Source organism: Thalia democratica, chromosome 9 (assembly GCF_965202585.1).
Source record: "Thalia democratica chromosome 9, ktThaDemo2.hap1.1, whole genome shotgun sequence".
Classification (NCBI taxonomy): Eukaryota; Metazoa; Chordata; class Thaliacea; order Salpida; family Salpidae; genus Thalia; species Thalia democratica.
Window position 1 is genome coordinate 5588918 of NC_139173.1, and position 20010 is coordinate 5608927.

General features: G+C 27.4%; 2 protein-coding genes across 2 annotated transcripts in view; one reads left to right on the plus strand and one right to left on the minus strand.

The window, feature by feature from the left end:
• LOC145844666 (myosin light chain kinase, smooth muscle-like) overlaps positions 1-4892 on the plus strand; it is a 47416-nt gene extending 42524 nt beyond the window's left edge. The window contains exons 37-44 of the mRNA XM_082952074.1: positions 119-239; positions 488-604; positions 1048-1151; positions 1510-1662; positions 1960-2086; positions 2361-2498; positions 3650-3822; positions 4142-4892. Coding sequence (XP_082808200.1) covers positions 119-239; positions 488-604; positions 1048-1151; positions 1510-1662; positions 1960-2086; positions 2361-2498; positions 3650-3822; positions 4142-4277 — 1069 coding nt within the window. The 3' untranslated portion in view covers positions 4278-4892. The remainder of the gene's footprint in view (positions 1-118; positions 240-487; positions 605-1047; positions 1152-1509; positions 1663-1959; positions 2087-2360; positions 2499-3649; positions 3823-4141) is intronic.
• Positions 4893-12655: 7763 nt separating this feature from the next.
• Positions 12656-19688, minus strand: LOC145844239 (ADP-ribosylation factor 6-like). The gene is made up of 3 exons (XM_082951612.1): positions 19475-19688; positions 14489-14659; positions 12656-13711 (listed from the first exon to the last, which is right to left on the minus strand). The coding sequence occupies exons 1-3, from the start codon at positions 19673-19675 to the stop codon at positions 13559-13561; spliced, it is 525 nt and encodes a 174-aa protein (XP_082807738.1). The 5' UTR covers positions 19676-19688; the 3' UTR covers positions 12656-13558.
• Positions 19689-20010: the final 322 nt, after the last annotated feature.

Genomic DNA, 20010 nt, shown 5'->3' on the forward strand with positions numbered 1-20010 from the left:
TTTGCTAAAATTTTCAGTTACCTGGTAATACTAGCCAAATCAACCAACAAAAAATTAGTACTAGCTACACCAATTAACAATATTACAGTACTAACTAAAACAACCAATAATGTTTCAGCATCAGCGGGGGTGAATTGTTTGAAAGAGTAGTTGATGAATCTTTCGAGTTGACGGAGAAAATTTGTGGAAAAATTATCTTGCAAATCTGCCAAGGAGTCGGGTTTATGCACAAAAACAATGTTTGTGAAAACCTTTGTTTCGAATTTTTCAATTTTATACATTGTAAAGAATTTTAAATATACCTTTAAACTGGTAATTGATTAAGTCAATCATACTTTTTCCCATAACCATTTTAACACCCTGCAAAATTATCTAAATTTTACATCTATACGATTCTTATAGCTTATAAAATACTTTTAAACAAATGTTTGCTAAATAATAAAGTCAAGACTGAGAGTTATTTTTTGTTTATTGTTTTATTACACAGGTCATACATTTGGATTTAAAACCCGAAAACATTTTATGCGTGAACAAAACGGGAACAGATATAAAAATAATCGATTTTGGTCTGGCAAGAATCTACAACCCTGAAAAAGAAACAAAAGTTAGTTTGCCTAGATAAATTAAAAAAAACATATGTTTGACTAGTTTGCTAAATGTACTGTGAAAGTTAAGTCGGTTTTACTTGCTGTGTTAGCTAATAATTTACGTTGTATTAAAGAAAAATAAAGCAAATATTTTATTAAAAGTTTTCCATCTTTTAAAACCATGTATAATTTTTGTTATGAAATTAATAGCTATATGTGGTGTACGACTCGGTAACCGAAAGGTTTTTTCGTACACCAGGTCCTTAGACTATACTTTTTGAACGCGTTTTTATTGTTCAATAAACAAAATATACTAAGCTGAATAAACAAATTTAGGTTTTGAATTTGTATACATAATTCTTGTTAAATTAAACTTTTATACTCAAAGTTCACCATTCTTTTATTTTACAACTTACTAGACATTCATTAATACCAGTATTTATTTATATATTTTATACAGATTTTGATGGGAACCCCAGAGTTTGTGGCCCCTGAAATAGTCAATTATGAACCCATAAGTTTTGCCACAGATATGTGGAGCCTGGGTGTTATTTGTTACATACTGTTAGTTATTTTGAACTATTAGCTTATTAGTTTACTTGAAACTTAAGCAATTTTAAATGTGAAATATATAATGAAACCGTATAATTTCATCTACTTCGTACAAACTTGGTTTTTAACTTAAACTAGATAATTTTTAAAATACCGACTTATTAAAAATTATTCATCTTAAAACTTTGTTTTTCTGTTATATTACTAGCAATAACTTTGTTGAAAACAAAATCATTTGTTTTTAGTACTCTTACTCTTTATTATAAATTTTTAAATTGTTTATTTATTCAACGATCTTACTACTGTTTAGCATAATTTAATAAAAGAAACCAATTTGACAACAAATCACCATGACAACGAACTTTCGCAGGTTATCAGGGCTTTCCCCGTTTGCAGGGGAGTGCGACCAGGAAACATACACGAATATAACTAGCGGTTATTGGGATTTCGATGACCCGTCGTTTGATCAGATAAGCGAGGAAGCAAAAGACTTTATAGAGAAACTTCTTGTTATTGAAATGAAGTAAGTAACTACTTGTTGCAATAAATGAAGTTTTAAGAGTCAACATACCAAGAAAATAGAAACAAGCACAATGAAGCTAATTACTGGCTGGAATTTTTTTTTTTTTGCAATAAGTTAACATATTTTTTTGATAACTTTTATGCTTTGACGAAGAAGCATCCTAAAAGTAGTCAGTTTTAGTTTAAAGCAGCCTCTTCAGTTTAAGTTATAGCAGCCTGTATGTAACAATAAATTGTAAATAATATTAAAATGTTTTATTAGTATAACCTTCCACTAATGTTTTTTATTTATTCATAGACGTCGATTTGATTGTAATGATGCACTTGATCACAAATGGCTTAAATGTGTTGAAAAAGAAAATAAAAAAGCGACTCCATTAAACACAAGAAATCTTAGAAAATACATTGTGAGGCGGAAATGGCAGGTTTAAACATTTTCCTTTTATTATATTTATTAGTATGAAAATTATTTGAAAGTCATTCTAATTTATGTATCTATATGACTTTTGTTATTTAGATGCTATCAAATTTGAGTTTAAGCATAAACTAGCTTAACGTACAAATAAGAAAACAACAAAAAGTAAAATGGTTAATCAACTGGAAAAATATGAAAAACTAAAATACATTTTTATATATATTACTGTTTAAAAGCCTTTAATAAAAAAAAATAAGTTTCCAGTAACTTACGCAACTTTACAGAAAACAGGAAACTCCTTAAAAGCACTGAACAGACTTCAGATGCTGGCGAAGTTCTGTCAGAACTCAACAGCTCTTGATTTCAAATCAAAGTTCATCAACTCATTAAAAGAACAATTGAGTCGTGAAAACATTCACCATGTAAGAGCACAACTTGTTTTAAAAATCTTATTTATATGCAGTTTTAAAATAAATTGTTTATGTACGTATAAAAAAATATTTTTTTTATATGTTCTAAATTGTATAAAAAATAGCTTTTGTGTGTTTAAAGCAAAATTTGAGTTTTTAAAACATTTAACAAGAATTTTTACGCTTGTTAAATTGTAATTCGAAACAAATTTAAAGTCCTTGTGACAATTTTAAGCTTATAAGAGGTCTTCATAGTATCAAGTTCTTTTAAACGAAATATTTCAACGTATCAATATTTAAGTATGCTTGTAATAAATATACTTACAAAAACTACTTTAAGAAAATTCAAAAGTTAAAAAGATTGCAAAAAATATCTAAATACTTTCAATTAAAAATATTCAAAAGTTAAAATGTTTTAAACATACACAAAATTAAGTTGGTTTAAATATAAAACTTAGTTAATACCCGACCTGTTTTTTTCTCATTAGTTTCATAGTGTTAATGTTACAATACTTATTTTAATATTACCATTTATAAAAGTTGAGTTGAGTTTATGGTTAGATTAACTTTTTTATAAAGGAATATAAATTATATAATATATATATATATTTATTTATCAAATATAAACTTTTTAAAGTATTTCAATGAATTATAAAAAAACAGTTAAGCTTTTAGCACAAAATACTGATAAAATTCAACGTAAAAGTGTTTCAACTTATTAAAATTTTATCTTACTTAAAATAGTTGTGAACTATTTTTTAAGTATTTTCATGTCTGCTTTCAATATTGTTTATCTCGTTTTATAAAATAATTTAAAGTTAATTTTTTAAGTTTAAAAATGTTTTCTACTTTAATTTTTATTCTTTTAAGTTTTAGGCTTAAACTGTATTTTTATGTTTTAAATGTTATTAGACAAGTTTTTGAGTACATTATTAATAATACTTTTTTAAGTAAACACATAACTTAGTTAATTTTCGTTTAAGTTTAATTTCTATTCTTTCATTTTATTGATTGTTTTATTTCTTAAAGTTTAAAAGTTCAAATTAAAAATTGAGTTTTTTAACTCGTAAGAAATTAATTGTACGACTTGATAACCAAAAGGGTTTTTCGTATATTTACATTATTTGAAACAAACAATGACTTTCTTATAAAAATTTTTACAGCTTAACAACGCCACCATGATGCATATCAAACCTCGATTCGTCATTGAACTCACAAATAAAACTTGTCCGCTTGGTGGCAGTGTTCAGTTCGAATGCTCCACTGTCGGAAGACCGAAACCCAACATCACGTGGATAAAAGATGGCAGGATTGTCAGACAAAACAGTAACATTTTGTTAGTTCATTTAACTCATTTATTATGTATGTTTTGAAAAACAATAATTTAAATCAACTGAGCCAGTTACAGTTTTCAACTTTATTTAAAGTGTTACATTATAACTAACATACCATTGTTTTTATTGCATATCAAACTTAATTTAAAACAAAACTTTTGATTTAAAAACATTAAGTTGTACGTTTTTCATTAACTAAATATATAGACAACCTATTAAGTTTTATCTATGCTTTTTTAGCAACTACTTAAAAAAAATAAGAATGAAAAAATAAACATATTTTTCTCACTTTAATTGATAATAAAGTATATAACAAACCAGGATTATAAGCGAGAGAGAGGACGAGCACAGACTGGTGATAAGGAGAGCGTCGAAACACCATCAAGGAACGTACACCTGTCAGGCCGTCAATCAGGCGGGAAGAGAAGAAATAAGCGCTCATCTGGCTGTAGCGTGAAGTTTCTATATTGGGGAAATTCTTAATTTGCTCATTTGGCTATTGTGTGAAGTTTTTTAATTGGGGGTTTTTAAAATGTAAACACACAAGCGCTAATATTCGGTAATACTACTGAAACTACTGAAAATTTTTCAAAACAAGAAAATAAAAAATATCCAGATTTTAAGGTACTTTCAATCCACAAGAAAAACCAAAATCACAATTTTGGTTACTTTGCTTTTGAAACTAGGTTTCTTTTTAAATATTTTTTCTAATTTTGCACAACTTATAATTTATATACAAACAAAAAACTAAATATCATAAAAAGTCAGGGTACTCACAAAATTTGATTTTCCTGCTCAAAAACTTTAATCATACCTGAAATGCATACCAATAGTTTCTGACTAGGTTACGTTTTAAACGATGAGCTGAGAGGGTAAAGTTAGTAGCTTAAGTGTATTCTACCTGTCAGAGTGCTAAAATTCAGTATTACTATTTTGATAATTATTTTCAACTGATTGTTTGTTTTAATCAAATTTGTACTTTTTATAGTTTTTTTACTGATTATACTAGCTAATTTGACTTTAATTATTATAGTCACAACTTTTAAGTTTTCGTTTTTGTTTGTAGATTAAATCCGTCTTTAAGTAATAAGTTGAAACTAACAAAGTAGATTTTTACTGTTTTATCTAATTTCTATTGACTAGTATTTACTTGTGTAGTTTTAAACATTGAATAAACTAAATTTAAGGTTTAAACTTGTATTTAATTTTTTGAGGAAACTTGTATACATAAAAATTACATAGTTGATAGATAAAATTACAAACAGTTACTTCATATTTCTATTTGATCTTTCATAAATATTTCAAACAATCAAAATTTATAATCGTAAATATATATTTAGTTTTTTTTAAATGCGTTTATAGAGTAAAATGAACAGTTTAAAATAAATCAAATAGCTGTATATTATAAAATTAAAGTTTGAAATTAAGTCAACTAAAGTAATTGAAAAAAGGTAAATAAAAATAAATTTTTATAACTCTATTTGTTGTACCGACTTTACCCAAAGTTTAACTTAAACTAAATAAAAAAAAGTATAGTTTAAAGGTTTCAGGTTGTGACAAAACCTTTTAACTTAGTAAGTAAATATTTTTTAACTTGCAAGTACTAAAAATAAAAAATAAGATACAAAAAGTAGAAAAAAATTTAGTAAGAAAATCCGAGTCTTGAAAAAAGTGCTTACAAATTAACTGCGTAACAAAGGTTGGTGGGCAACACACGGCCTGTTTAGCAAACTTATTCGGCCTAAGAAGTATTTTTAGGAATAAAACGTTCACTATATAAAAAATGTACATATAATTGAAAGTTGTGAACTTCTGGGCACAAGCATCCGAGTTCGGACCGGTCAGATCTTAACTTGATAATATTATCTTGACCCGGGTATTAGTTTGAAAAAAACAACCGGATCCGGCCGGTTCCTGTTTTAAAAATACTATCCGAAACGGAAAATTTTTAGATCCGGTAGATCACTAGGCTATGTATGCCTTACTTATTGTTTTATAGCTTAGAAAACTCTAAAAGTAAAAGTACAGATATTTAGCGCCTCTCTAGTTGGAAAAAACCTTAAATAATTGTATCTTTAATTAAAAGTTTAAAGTTAGAAAATTTTGTTTTAATATTTTAAATAAAATTATGCATAAATGTTATAAAAACAAACTTCACAGCTTCATGCTAATAGGGAAAGAAAAAAAGTATAAAATTGAAGAGTATATGTTTTATGTAGTTTTAAAACTTTACAAATGCTAAATATAATTTTTAACTTATGTTTTTATTAGAAATAAAATAATAAGAAAGTTCAGGAATATTTCACTATAATATTTTTAAATTGCAGCGTGTCAAAAGTCATATTATACTTTAATTTGATATTTAGTAATTATCATTAGTAGTAACTAATAAATAAGTATTATAATTTGTTTTAAACAGCTGCGGCCCGAGGTCAACTATTTCAGGGAAAAACATTTTTGGCCGTAGCTTATAAAAGTTAATACTTTATTTGAATTACAGCATACAAATAACAAAAATACAAGTATATCGTTGAGGTATTTTGCAAGTATTTTAAAACATCATGTAAATTAAATCAATATTACATGAATGTAGCTTGATATTTTTTTTAGCAAGGTATATGTTTTTTATTCGTTTTTGATGTAAAATATTCCAATACCAATGGGATTGTTTATTAACACATTAAGATATTGTTCAAATATTTTTTTATTAAATAGGTAATAATATACTACTTAATTTTATTTCTACGCTTGTATTCTAATTACATTACAAGCAACTCAAATTTTTGGGATCATATTAAAAAATATCCAGAACCGGCTGGATTTTAACTTAAATAAATAAAACTTGAATCCGGATCAGGTAGATTACTAAATAAAAGTTTACAAGTATGATATGAGTTAGACTTTGGTGCTATTTTCATGATTGTATTATTACAATATGGTAAATAAGTAAAAGAATGATACGTTACAAATGTGGTACGGTCAACGAAAGGCTGATAAATCAGCAGCCGTTATGTAAGAAAGGATGACACATCTGGATCGCAAACTAAACAAGTTGTCTACTCACATTTTAAATTTCAGAGACAATACACTATAAAGACTAGGATGGCTTGCGACGTGACTATATGCTAAAAACAAACAAAACGATCAAAACTTTTGGGATAATGTTTTATGATTTTACTAAAATTTAATTCTCAGTAAGTATTAGTGCTTAACAACGATTATTTTCTAAAGTTTTGCTTTAAGATATTCTTTTTTATAATCTAAAAAAGAAAAATATGGCATGCGAAAAACTTTGTCTATCAAGTCCGGTTAAAACAAAGATTGTTCACCTCTGCTCATAAACTATAAAAAAAAATTTAGCCAGTTTTTGATCTCAAAATTTAAATTCTTATAACAAAATAAAACAAACTGTCCTAAATCTTTAGTAACCAGATAAAACTGTTTATCAATGCAACTCTTAAGAATTATAAAACAGAATATAAAATGAATATTGAATTTAATATTCTTAATTCTTTAGTTTACAAGTTTGAGTTTCACTAACAACAGCTCTGCTTAAAAATTAAACATTTGGCTACGAGATTGAATGTCAATGACCTCTGTGGCTGGTCGTAAGTAGCTAAATTTTGTGATGATTCGCAAATAGTCAGTTTATTTAACCTGTTGACTAAAAACCGTAGTTTGCAATTTTAATTGTTACAACTACGTAACAAGTTATTTTGGTTCTTTCGACTGTTTAAATTTTCAATTATGTTAAACTTTTAATGAAATTGATAAACATTAGTTTAAATCAAAAGTTACTTTCGTTTCAGTTTTAACTTATTTGTTCTTAAAAAAAAACTTTGGTGTGTATATCTAGTTGATAAAGTAAAGAGTAACAAATTATAAGTCAAAGAACCAGTTTAGCTGAATAAATATAAGTTATATATTATTAATAATTTTTTTATGGATAAACCAGCTTTGTAGTATGTACTTATATAGATATTTCTGCACTTTTATCAAGCTTATAGTTCTAAAATATGAATATAACAAAATATTTAGCTGTTGCTGTAAAAATTAAGTTATGAAAAGTATTCAGAGTTGTATATACATCTTTATAAAGCAAAGTTTCCTAAAGGGAGTTTCCTTTTGGGTGATTTTAATAAGTCGGGGGCAATAACTAGTAAAGGGGTCAAAATGAGACAATTCTGAGTTATGGGTTTCATAGAATTTTTATTTTATTCCTGTTATTTTACTAAATTTAGTTTGGTGTTCAATATTTTGGCTAGGGTTTCCCAAAATGAGTGCTATCGCCTCCTTTGAAGTGATTTTAATTATCAATAGTCAAACAATTAATTTGATAATTAAGTAATAAAGGAGCGATATCTAGTCAAAGGGGAAGTATTTTGAAAATGATTTTGGAAACCTTTGTTTAGGCCAGGGTTATCCAAACTTTTTTTTCAAATTGTCCCCTTTGAAGAAATTAAAAAGGCTATTACCCTTTCCAACAAGGCTATCGTTTAAAACACCGAAGACTTTTTTTACTCCTTATATGCATCTCAAGAACATCTAGTATGAGTTTCAAAATTACTAATAAATACACCTAAGGCACCTTTTTTTGCTCTTCATCTGCAACTCAAGAATATCTAGTGTAAGTTTCAAAATTTTAAAATCGCTTCCCCCCTTTACTAATTATTACCCCTAACTCTAAAATCGACCCAGAGGGGCGGTACCGCCCACTTTGGGAAACCCTGGTTTAGGTAATTAAAACAAGGAGTTTATCGCCATTACTAAACTCTGAAAAGCGTAACTAAATTACAAACCTTAGACTAGATTTCTCAAACTATCATATCTTATTTTATCAAACCAAAATAATTCCAACATGTTAAAAACTTAAGTACAAGTTCAAAAATTTGTGTTCAAAAACATTTACTCATCTAACCTTAACGTGAAAACTTTGGTTTAACTCTACTTCTAAAAACTTGCATTCAATAAAACATATTGAGATACAAAATACTCACTATGTGTGTTGACAGCATTAATAAAACATAAATATTGTATCCAACAAAAAAGTGAACCTGTTTTTAGTTATAGTACTAAAGTAATGTACTTTTCATAACATCTTAAAACTAAGTTTTTTTTAAATCATAAAAAAACATTTTGATAGACAATATAAGAGTTAAAAAATACTCTTTTAGTTTTTTTGTAAGTACTATTAGGTTTAATCTTATTAAAGTGAAGTAAATAGATTTAAAACAGCAAATTTATATAAAGATTATAGTTTTCTTAAAAGAAAAACTTAATTAAAATTCAGTTGTTTTAGAACATCGTTTTGTTAAACACTAAATCTTTTTTAATGTAAAAACTAAAGCTCTAAAAAATATATATTAAAGAGTTGTTTTTATTGTGATAATATGTTTTCAACTAATGAGCATGCATAGTTATGCATAGGGCCATCAAAATTAGGTGCTGCCTAAATGAAGGCAAAATAAATTTAGGATTACTATAAAAAATGTTATAAAAAGTTTAATTTAGTTGTTTTTTTATTTTAAAAACAAAAACAGAAAACTACACTTTTTAACTTAATAAGACTTTAGAGATCATATTTTGATACAATGGCCAAGATAATTAAACTGATTAATTTTTTAACTTCAGCAATTAAAAATAAATTTGAGAATGATATTTTTTACCATGTTTTAATTGAAAAATAAGTAAAATCACAAAATATTTAATCTAAATTAAAATCACAAACTTTAAACTATGAAATAGTAGCAGCTGTAAAAAAAAGTTTAATTTGAATTGAAAATTCTATTGTTAAGATACCTACAACACAATATTCTTTTAAGACAGTAAAAGAGCCTATAAACATAAAACTAAATTAAAATTTGAGAACTTTACTGACAATAAAGAAGTGTTTACAAAAGATTTTAAGTTGTTAAAGAGCTCAAAAACAAACTTTAATTCTCGACAACAATCATAAAACTCGAGTACTCAGATTAAAAATCATGTAATAATAAAGATCCTAGCAAATCAAGTTCGCCAGAATGTATAATAAAAACAGTTAGCACAGCACTTTTCTATACTGAACTGACATATGTTTCTCTATGTTAAACAAGTCAACACAGTTCTATGGAGTCCTGTACTCAGGTATTGATAAGATTAAAACAAAACTTTTTAATATTAAAAAGTAACTTGTCTGCCGGTATAGTAATATATGAACAGGTTTTTTTCAATATGAAAAATTATTAGACATTATATTCGATAAGAGTGATAAAACTTCTAAAATAGCAAATCGTTTATTATTGATATTATTGCTTTACTACTTTAGTTTTTTAGAAACTATAGATAGTTTTTAAAGACTAAAACAAGTTAAACAGAAAGTTTAATTACTAACCTACAAAAATACTTATCCTGTGAAGCATTTAAGAATGCACAATAAGCCTAGCTTAGTTAAACCGAAATCCTGTAAAATCATTTTTTATTTTCCTTCAGCTTACTACAAAAAAGTTAAAGGAAAATATCGAAAAAAAAGCTTCAAGTAGATAAGAAATTTAGTAGTAGTATGAAATTAATATTTTTTGAATAAAGACCACTTTTTACAGTTGAATCAATTTATAATACATATTTATGCATATTTTAAAACAGTTTTGAATTTCAGATTCAATATCACATTTTTGATTTTAGTTTTAATCTATATTTATTTCATTTCCTTTGAGATGTTTTTTTCGTTCTAAAAAATTGACAATAGTTTCTAAATCGAGAATTTAATTTATATACAAGAAGGAAACTTAATAAATAAGTTATATACAGCATGTAAGTTTTTTGGCACAAAATTCAGAAAACTCCTTTTAACAAAAGTTAAAAAAACAAAATCAAGTATGCTGTTAAATTTTTAAACTAAACTAGATGTTTATCAAAAATTATTTGTACAAGTAGTAACTTCGAAAACTTTAGTACTTTAAACAATGTAACTGTTATCATTATAGATAGTTAATTATCTTGACCTAGTAGTGCAAATTTGCTGATAAACGGATGTTATTTTTTTAGATACGTGTGAAAATAATAAAACAATGATTTTTTACGTTCAAACTTTCCATAGCATGCTTAGCAGTACTAATAGCAAATAAAATTTGTTAAAGACTATCTTGTTAGAGTTGAGGTTTAAATATTTGTAATATAGATGTCATTTGGTTTCGATCCGGTAGCAACATCTAAATATGTTGCAATGTGTTGTGTTATGGCAGAGCATTACAAATGAAGATTGTATAAATCTAGAGGCTTGGCATTTTGACGATTTTGAATTTTATTTGTCATGATTAGAAGTCAATTAATTTAATACACAACAAATCACAGCAAACCCAAGATTCAATAAATACCAATTATGTCAAATATAAGTGTTATCAATTTGTAATTATTCTGTTCAAAAAATTCTTTCAGTAATTTTTATTTCTAACACTTATAAATGCGTATAGTTATTTTGAGTTTACTAGTATTAGTATTTAAGTTCTCGTTTATAAGTTTGAAAATATTAAAAATATATAATCTAGATACTTTCTATGAGTACAAAATAAAATATTGAAAAAAATTTGTTTCTTGAAGATTATTCTATTTCTTGAACTTACTGTTCGTTTGAACAAAAAAAAAACTATATTTAGCTTCAAAGCAAATAAAAATTGATCATTTTATATTCGCCAGATGTTATAATTTAACTCCAACATATTTTACGATAAAATACGTTACTCTTACTGAATACTACTACAAGTAATTATTAACCTTAATTTAAACCTTTTGTCAAGTTCTTATTAAACTTTTGTGACAATTTATTGTAAACAATTTCTGTAATATAATCATGTTACTCATATAATCAAATTTGTGTCAAGATTTTTTTTTAACTCTTTGTTAAAAAATCAATTTAAGTTGTTATATTTTTAAAGTTATAGTAAGGAGACAGCTAATACTCATAAAAAAATCATTTTAACTTATTTTTATTTCACTTAAACAAAATGTTGATAGATGTACAAACAAGCTCTGAATAATAGCTTTTATTTTTATTTAAATATAATTTTCATATAAATTAAGTGTTATTAGTTTTTAGTTTTAATTCAAGAAAAAAAATTTATTTATGTTATTATTGAACGAATTGAGAATATTGAAAATTAATCTTTGTTAAGAACTGTTAGTTTTTACTAAATATATTTTAATTACTTAAGCTAAAAACTAAAAATAGAGTTTATTTAACTATTTTAAAACTAATTGCCTAACTCTATTTATAGCACTTTTTTGAAAATATACTTCTAATTAATAGTATAATTCATATGATATTCTAGCCTAACTTTATAAATAGTTTGATCGAAAACGTTTGTAAATACAGCATGTATACACTATAACCTTTTGTAAAAATTTTAAAATGAATTCAAAGGCTGATAGTAAAAAAAATGAACACAACATCTGTTTAGACTTCTTTTTGATTTAAAATAAAATGACTCCAAAACTAATTTATCCAGACAAAAGCCTAATTTTAATTTCCGTTTTGTTGTACATTAACAGGTTTGTTTAAGTTTTGAGTTTACGTGTTTGGGTCGATAAAATCATAAAAATGTTAAATTTTAGACCACAGTATGTAATTGAGTACCATTTTTAACTAAATACTGATACAATCTTAACTATAATGTTATTTTTGAAAAAGTTATAAAGTTTAAGGCTAGTATTCAATTTTTTTTTGCAAACTATATCACATACTTCAAGTAAAATCATTTGTGAAATTAAGTTAAATGATAATTGCTACCAATTAACTGAACAAGTTGTATGTCCTGCTAAAAAAATAATTTAAATAAATTGAGATAAGACTCGTTGAATATATTAAAACTTTATCAATTACATGAACCAGCACACGGGTTATTTATTTTCAGAAGTATGAATGAAAGATTAAAAAAAAAAAACTTAACTTTTGTACGATTAACAGACTCCAATAAACTATTATTAAACAACAATATATTGTGAAACTGGAATATTATAATGTTTTGAAAATAAAAATTTTAAATTAAAAAGAAATACTTGTCCTGGACAAGACGTAAGAAGGTATTCAAGTGGTGTGCGACTCGATAACCGAAATGTTCTCCGTGAAGCAGGTTTAAATGTTTTAAGTTTTTTTTGTCATTCAATAAATTATATATAAAAAGACTATGAAGTTTAACACATCGCTAAATTTGTTTAAAAAAATTTATACGTGAGAGAATTTATTATCACACCATTCAAACTTCCTATTTGTAATAGTTAGGAGCAAACGAGTTTTAAAACTGCAATGCAGTAAAAATAGACTTGTATTTTTAATTTGAAATAAACTGTATTTATAAAATCAAAAATAAAATCTTCCTCGAGAATAATTTTACACAAAACAAATATTAAACGAAAAACATAAAATTTCAAATAAACCAAAAAATAATTTTTATATAAAAGTCTTAATTTAAAGTATAAGCTTAACAAAGTATTTTTTTCATTTAGATAATAAGTGGTAGAATTAAGATAATTTTGACTAAATGTTTTTTCAGAGAAAGCGCTGGAAGTATAAATTTGAAAATTCTAAGTAATTAAAAGCAGTCCAAAATATTATTTAAATACTTAAATACTATTATTATTAAAAGTGTTATATAGAATTCCACAACAATGATAAATTATTCTAAGAAAGTAACTCAATATTTATAACATAGAAGTCAATAATCTCCACTTTTAAACTCAGAAATATTTTTCAGTTGAGGGAAATTTTCAAGCTTCATGGGCGAGCATGTCTAGCAGTTTGTCCAAATTGGTCTTTTCTTTAGCCGACACGAACACAACCTTGGGCACAAGGTCAGGGTCCCCAGGAAGGGTATCCAAATTAAGTTTCTTAGCAACCACATCGTCTTCTTTGATGTCAGCCTTTGAATGAATTAAAATAAAAAATGAATATAACCTTGATATTGTACATTGCAATTATCTTTTACTAAATACACAACAACCTTAAACAACTTATAAGTTTTTTTTCGCAATAAGATTTTCAAAGCTTAATTATTGTACACTTACTGAAGTATAACACACATTTAATTTCTTGAATAAAAGTTTAACCTTCAATAGAAATTGGGAACTTAACTACTGTTTTAAACAAGAAGACAACTTCTTTTGATAAGTTTCCGAAATATAATGCACCTAATATTTTCTGAAATTTTTAATTAAGATACGACTAAAAAAAACTCTTTTAGAAACAAAAAGATTGGTTGTTAAAACAGTAAAGTTTGTTAAGTAGATCGCGATACTAGACTTTTATTAACAACTATAAAATTAAAAAAGTGTATTATTTTGTTTATATTTCTTATAAAGTTTATCAACTAAACTTTTCTTTATATAAAAACCGTTTTAACATTATCATAAACATTAATCAACATTAAATGAGTTGGTGATACATAACAGTTGTTTATTAACAAAAATCAATCAACTTTTACATAAACTATTCTTATCTGATTTACATATTACGTTGATATTGATGAAAATAATCAATCAACTTTCTAGTTTATATATTTTCTTATCCTTTCTTGAAATAAAATAACTTTAAAAGGGTAAGAATTAATCAACTTTTAATCAGCTCAGCTTAAATAATTTATTTCATAGGCTAGATTAAAAACAAGTATTTATTCAATGATCTAAATTTCAATAACTCACCTTATCCGATTTGTTGCACACAACCATCAGGAAAGAGTTTCTCCTGTTGGAGTCCCTGACAGCTTTGTGGAGCGCCTCCTTGGCTTCCTCCAGCCTACCCTCATCTGAGATGTCGACAACGAAGCAGATCCCATCAGTTTCGTCGTAGTAATGCTTCCACAGCTCCCTGATCTGTGAGATACGTGTTATGTTTTCATTTTGTAGGTTATACATAGTTTGATACTAATTGTCAGTCTCATCGTGATATTGCTTCCATAATTCTCTGATCTGTTACTTATATTGACTTTTATTTTTTTATACATTTTTTTTCTCTTTCTCAATTTTACTATGCAAAATTTATTTTTGCTCATCACTGTTTCGATTAAAATTATTAGTCAAGTAGAAAAAAATAAGTTTGTATTATATTTTTAGTTTAAGCACTGATGAGCTCATTGAGCGAAACACTGTTTGTATAACACAATTTAAAAATTGTTTATTGTTTATTTTCATTGTATAAGTAGAAATTTTAGATTATTGTTTTTACAAAATATAATAACTCAATATTATTATACATAATTTAACTTTATTCGTCAGTTTTGCTGTAAAAATGCTTCTTAAATTCTCTTTGGAGTGAAAATTACTATAGTTGAGAATATATTTGCTAAATTTGTAAGTTATAACTTCACCCATAGTTAATGTAGTTTTTTAAACAATAGTTTATGATCAGGGGACAATAATTTCTTTGACTTATATTTCTTTGCTTATCATCGTTTTTGTTTTTAGAATGCTATTTTATTTTGTTATCCGTAAGCCTTATGTCAAATTTTAAACGTTTAAAATTGTTTAACAACAAAACAAGACATTTTAGTTTATTAATAATTTTGAACTTTTAAATAAATTTTTATTTTGCTTATAAAACGAAACAAAATTTTCTAAATATGTATAGGTTGTGTGCTCCACAGATTTTTTACGAACTTTTGTGTATAGCGTTTATGATATTAGTTTATTGTTTTAGGTAAATTTAGTTTGTTTCTTTTTTAATATAATACGAGCTAAATTGATTGTCTAATTGTTGTTTTAAGTTTTTTTTGTATTGCCTGATAAAACCATAAAATGTCACATTACTTAATTTCGTAAACAAAACTACAACACATTGTCAAAAATATTGTATAAAGATTCGAGACTGAATTGTTTTTCAAAACAAGCATTAAGTTATTTTAAACTGTAAACAAAGAGAGAGTTTAAATAATTGGATAATATTTTTAATTAAATGTGTTTAAAACACAGTGATAAAATTCTAAAATAAAACAAGAAAAATGAGAACTGGTTTTTAAGATAAGCTTTTTAACGTTAAATGTAATAAATATCAATCTACATTAAGTCGTTATCTTGAACAAACTATAGGCCCGTGTAGCAGACATTACATTTTGTTTGATCTAATCAGAATGCAAACAATAAAAATTTCTCAGTACATTTACTTTTCTTATTTTCGCGCTCATAAGTTAATTATTTTCAAAACTTTGTAAACACACACTTCTAAGGTTGCTATTTTTGACGATATTAAATTTATATTTGTATTAAAAAATTTTAATACATATTTAGAACTTTTCATATTTTCATTATTAAAAGATTTTTAAACTTTAAACAAAGTTTTCAATGTTTTTAAATGTTTTGTTTTAACCCAAATCGTACTTGTAATTTAACATACTAATTGCAATCGAGATGTACTAATATATATATATATATATAAGGCCCGCTATCAGCCGAGATCGGCTATGCGTGTTGTGCACAGAGAAGAAAAAAAAAAAAAAAATTACATGTTTAAAAAAAAAGAAAAAAAAAAATACACAGTGATGCAATAAACAAAACACAAACACACAAAAAAAAAAAAAAACAATTAAATTCATTCTGCTTCTTATTTCTTCATCTTCTTCTTCGTTTTTCTAAAATATTCCTTTTCTCTTTCTTGCAGTCTTTTGTGTATAGTTGATCTCCATTTGGCACGGTCATTCGCAAGCAACTCCCAATCATCAGTTCCAATGTTCAAGCTTTTTAGGTCGCGCTTGCATACATCCTTAAAACGTAATTTTGGACGTCCTCGGTTTCGTTTGCCAACGACCAACTCGCCATACAATAGAAACTTTGGGATCCGCTCAGTATTCATTCTCAGGATATGACCGAGCCAGCGAAGCCTGCGCTGACTGAGGGTAAAGTACATAGTGGTAAGACCAGTACGTCTCAATACTTCCTCACTGGTGATCTTTTGCTTCCATGAAATTCCAAGGATGCGACGAAGGCACCGTAGGTGGAAGGTATTGATTTTCTTCTCCTGTACGCTAGGTAACGTTCATGTCTCGCTACCGCAAAGCAGAGTACTGCAGACACAGGAACGGTAAACGTTAGCCTTTGTTCGAATGCTTAGCTTTTGGTTATCTCAAACTCTTGCAGTCAAGCGAGCGAAAGTGCCTGATGCTTTGCCAATGCGACTATTTATTTCTTTGTCCAATGATGCGTTTGACGCAACATTTGAGCCAAGGTATACAAAGTTATCTACATTCTCGATATCCTTACAATTGATCTTGATTGATGGTAAAATATTTGTTCCTTGACTTAGAATTTTAGTCTTCTTAAGGCCGAAATCCGAGCATGCCGAAGAAAACTGATTCAGCAGTGTCTGCAGGTCTTGGGCAGAGTGAGCCACGAGTGCAGCATCGTCAGCAAATAAAAGATCACGTATGGTGACTTTCTTCAGATTTCGCTTAGCTCTTAGATTTGAAGGGTTGAAAAGGTGTCCGTCAGTTCTTGTATGAAGCTAAATTCCAGTAGTTAATGAATTAAAAGCATGCTTTAATAGCATCGAAAAGAAGATTCCAAACAAAGTTGGAGCAAGTACGCATCCTTGCTTTACCCCACTTTTGATTTCAAATGAATCAGATACACTACCATCATATTGAATGGTTGCCCTTGTGTTTGTATGAAAAGACTTCACAATATTGAATAATTTTGGAGGACATCCAATTTTCAGCAGTATAGCATATAGTTCTTCTCTACTTACCAAGTCAAAGGCTTTAGTGAGGTCAATGAAAGCGATGTACAAAGGCATGTTCTGCTCATTACATTTCTCTTGTAACTGACGTACAGAAAAAATTATGTCCACATTGAGACTCAGAATATACTCTTTCAGCCAGCTTCTGAATACGAGGAAGAACCACTCTTGCAAAAACTTTACCAGCAATCGCAAGAAGAGAAATTCCCCTGTAACTATTGCAGTCCGATCTGGAACCCTTGTTTTTATATAAGACTATGATCTTAGCATCACGCATGTCTTGTGGCACTACACCTTCTCTCCAACATTTTGCTAAAATGTCATGTAAATGAGGTAACAAGCATGACTTACAATTGCGGACCAAGTCCGCTGGTATGCCGTCACTACCTGGAGCTTTCCACGGAGCCATCATATCAATGACTTTACTGAGTTCTTCAGTAGTTGGTACGCTATCCAGGTCATCCATCATTGGTAGACTATCCATTCTGTTAAGGGCATCATTTGTAACAATATTCTGTGTAGAATACAGAAGGGAAAAGTGTTGAACCCATCTACTCAACTGTTCATTCCTACTGTGTAAGATTTCACCAGTCTCAGATAACAAAGGTGATATTGACCTCTTTGTTGGTCCAACTGCTTTTCTTATTCCTTCGTAAACTGATTTTGCATCTCCTCTGTCAGCAGCAGCCTGAATACGGGCACTAGCCTTTAACCAAAACTCAGTAGCACATTTTCTAGCTGCCCTCCGAAAAATTGTTCTGGCTTCACGAAGTCTATTAAGACACGTGTTACTTGGGTCACGTTGATAATCAACATGAGCCTGTCGCTTTTTCTTTAAAAGAGGAGATAAAATATTGATATTTTCTTCGAACCAGTCTTTGTTGGCATGTTTGTTCTTTCCAAAAGTTTCAAAGGCATTCTGATATATACTTTTTTCGATCCTAGACCAAGACTCAGAAGCAGATGTGTCCGACGAAGAGACAGATGGCATCAGAGTTGAGAACTTTTTGATATTTTCCTTGTCCCGCATTGCACCTACATTTAGTCGAACTTTACGAGCTAAATTGTTTGAATTGTGCATGAACTTTTTTGAGATGTGCATTTTACAGCAGACCAAAGAATGATCGCTGTTGCAGTCTGCGCTTTGATATGATCTAGTTAACAGAACATCGTTAATACGATGGCGTCTCACTAAGATAAGGTCTAATTGGTGCCAGTTTTTAGAACGGGGATGTCTCCAAGAAAGTACTTGTACGAGATGTACTAAGTTTATCTTTAAATTAGTTATACTACTACTTAACTATTGAAAATAAATAAGTAAGTTTGTTTGTTTAAACCACTGGTCTTCAAGCTAATCAAAATTTGTGCATCTAAAGTTGCAAAATTAAAACTTTGTTTACGCTAATGTGCGAATACCTAGTATAAGTTTCAATAGTTTTCCATAATATCTAGTGTAAGCTTTAAAACTACCACCAAAAACGCCTAAAACTTTTCGTTTTGCTCTTCATCATCAACTCTAGAATATCTAGTGTAAGTTTCAAATATTTTTTCCATACCATCTAGTATAAATTTTTTTATTGCTCTTTAAAATTTGAAGTAATATTGATTTGATTTTAACCTGCATACATTAATTAAAAATTTATGTTTAACCAGTTCTCAATGACTTTATAAAAATTCTTTATTTAGTAACTGTAGAGCTGAAAATTCTCGTTAAAAATATTCAAACAAAAACATTTTTTTTAATATATTACTTTTAAAAATATATATATTAATTAATTGTTTATTGATAATCATAGCATAACAGAGTAAATAATGATACTCAAACTTTTATAACCAACTTCATACATGTTCAGTGAAATACAAACTTTGTGTTATTTACATTTTTTATGAGAACCTAGTTACTTTATATAGTCTGCGTTAATAATAAATTATAACTCCAAAAAAAAATTAATAATTCAAACCTGTTCAGTACCGCCAGTGTCCCAAATGTTAACATCAACGTCCTTGTGGGTGACAGTTTCAAAGTTGAATCCCACGGTGGGTTGGGTTTCCACATCAGGGGATTCCCCTTTCATGACGTTCAACAGTGACGTCTTTCCAGACCCGTCCAGCCCGATGAAGAGAGCTTTCACCTCCTTATTCTTATTGCAGCAGTTTCCCATTTACTATTATTATACAGCTGTAATGTGATTAGTTTAGTTAATTTATTAAACTTGTTTATTGGTCATGTTCCAACAATTTCCAACTAAACTTTTATATAATGAAACCAAAACTATTATTTTCCAATTTGTTTTTTTGTAAAAATAAAATAAACTTGAACAATATTAGAAAAAAGATGATTTCTTGAAACTTAAGTTTCACTTCCTTAGAAAAAGTTATAGCATAAAACTTTTAATTAACAATTTTAAACATTAAGCCCAGATTTGTTAAAACAACAAATAGCTGGAAACGTTAAAATATAACTATTTAAAAAGCTTGATTATAATATTTTCAATAA

Coding starts and splice junctions, on each gene's coding strand:
- LOC145844239 (XM_082951612.1), bottom strand. CDS start 19,675: ATGGGAAACTGCTGCAATAAGAATAAGGAGGTGAAAGCTCTCTTCATC. Junction 14,660..19,474: donor ACACTGGCGGTACTGAACAG/GTTTGAATTATT, acceptor CGTATCTCACAG/ATCAGGGAGCTGTGGAAGCA. Junction 13,712..14,488: donor TGTGCAACAAATCGGATAAG/GTGAGTTATTGA, acceptor ATTCATTCAAAG/GCTGACATCAAAGAAGACGA.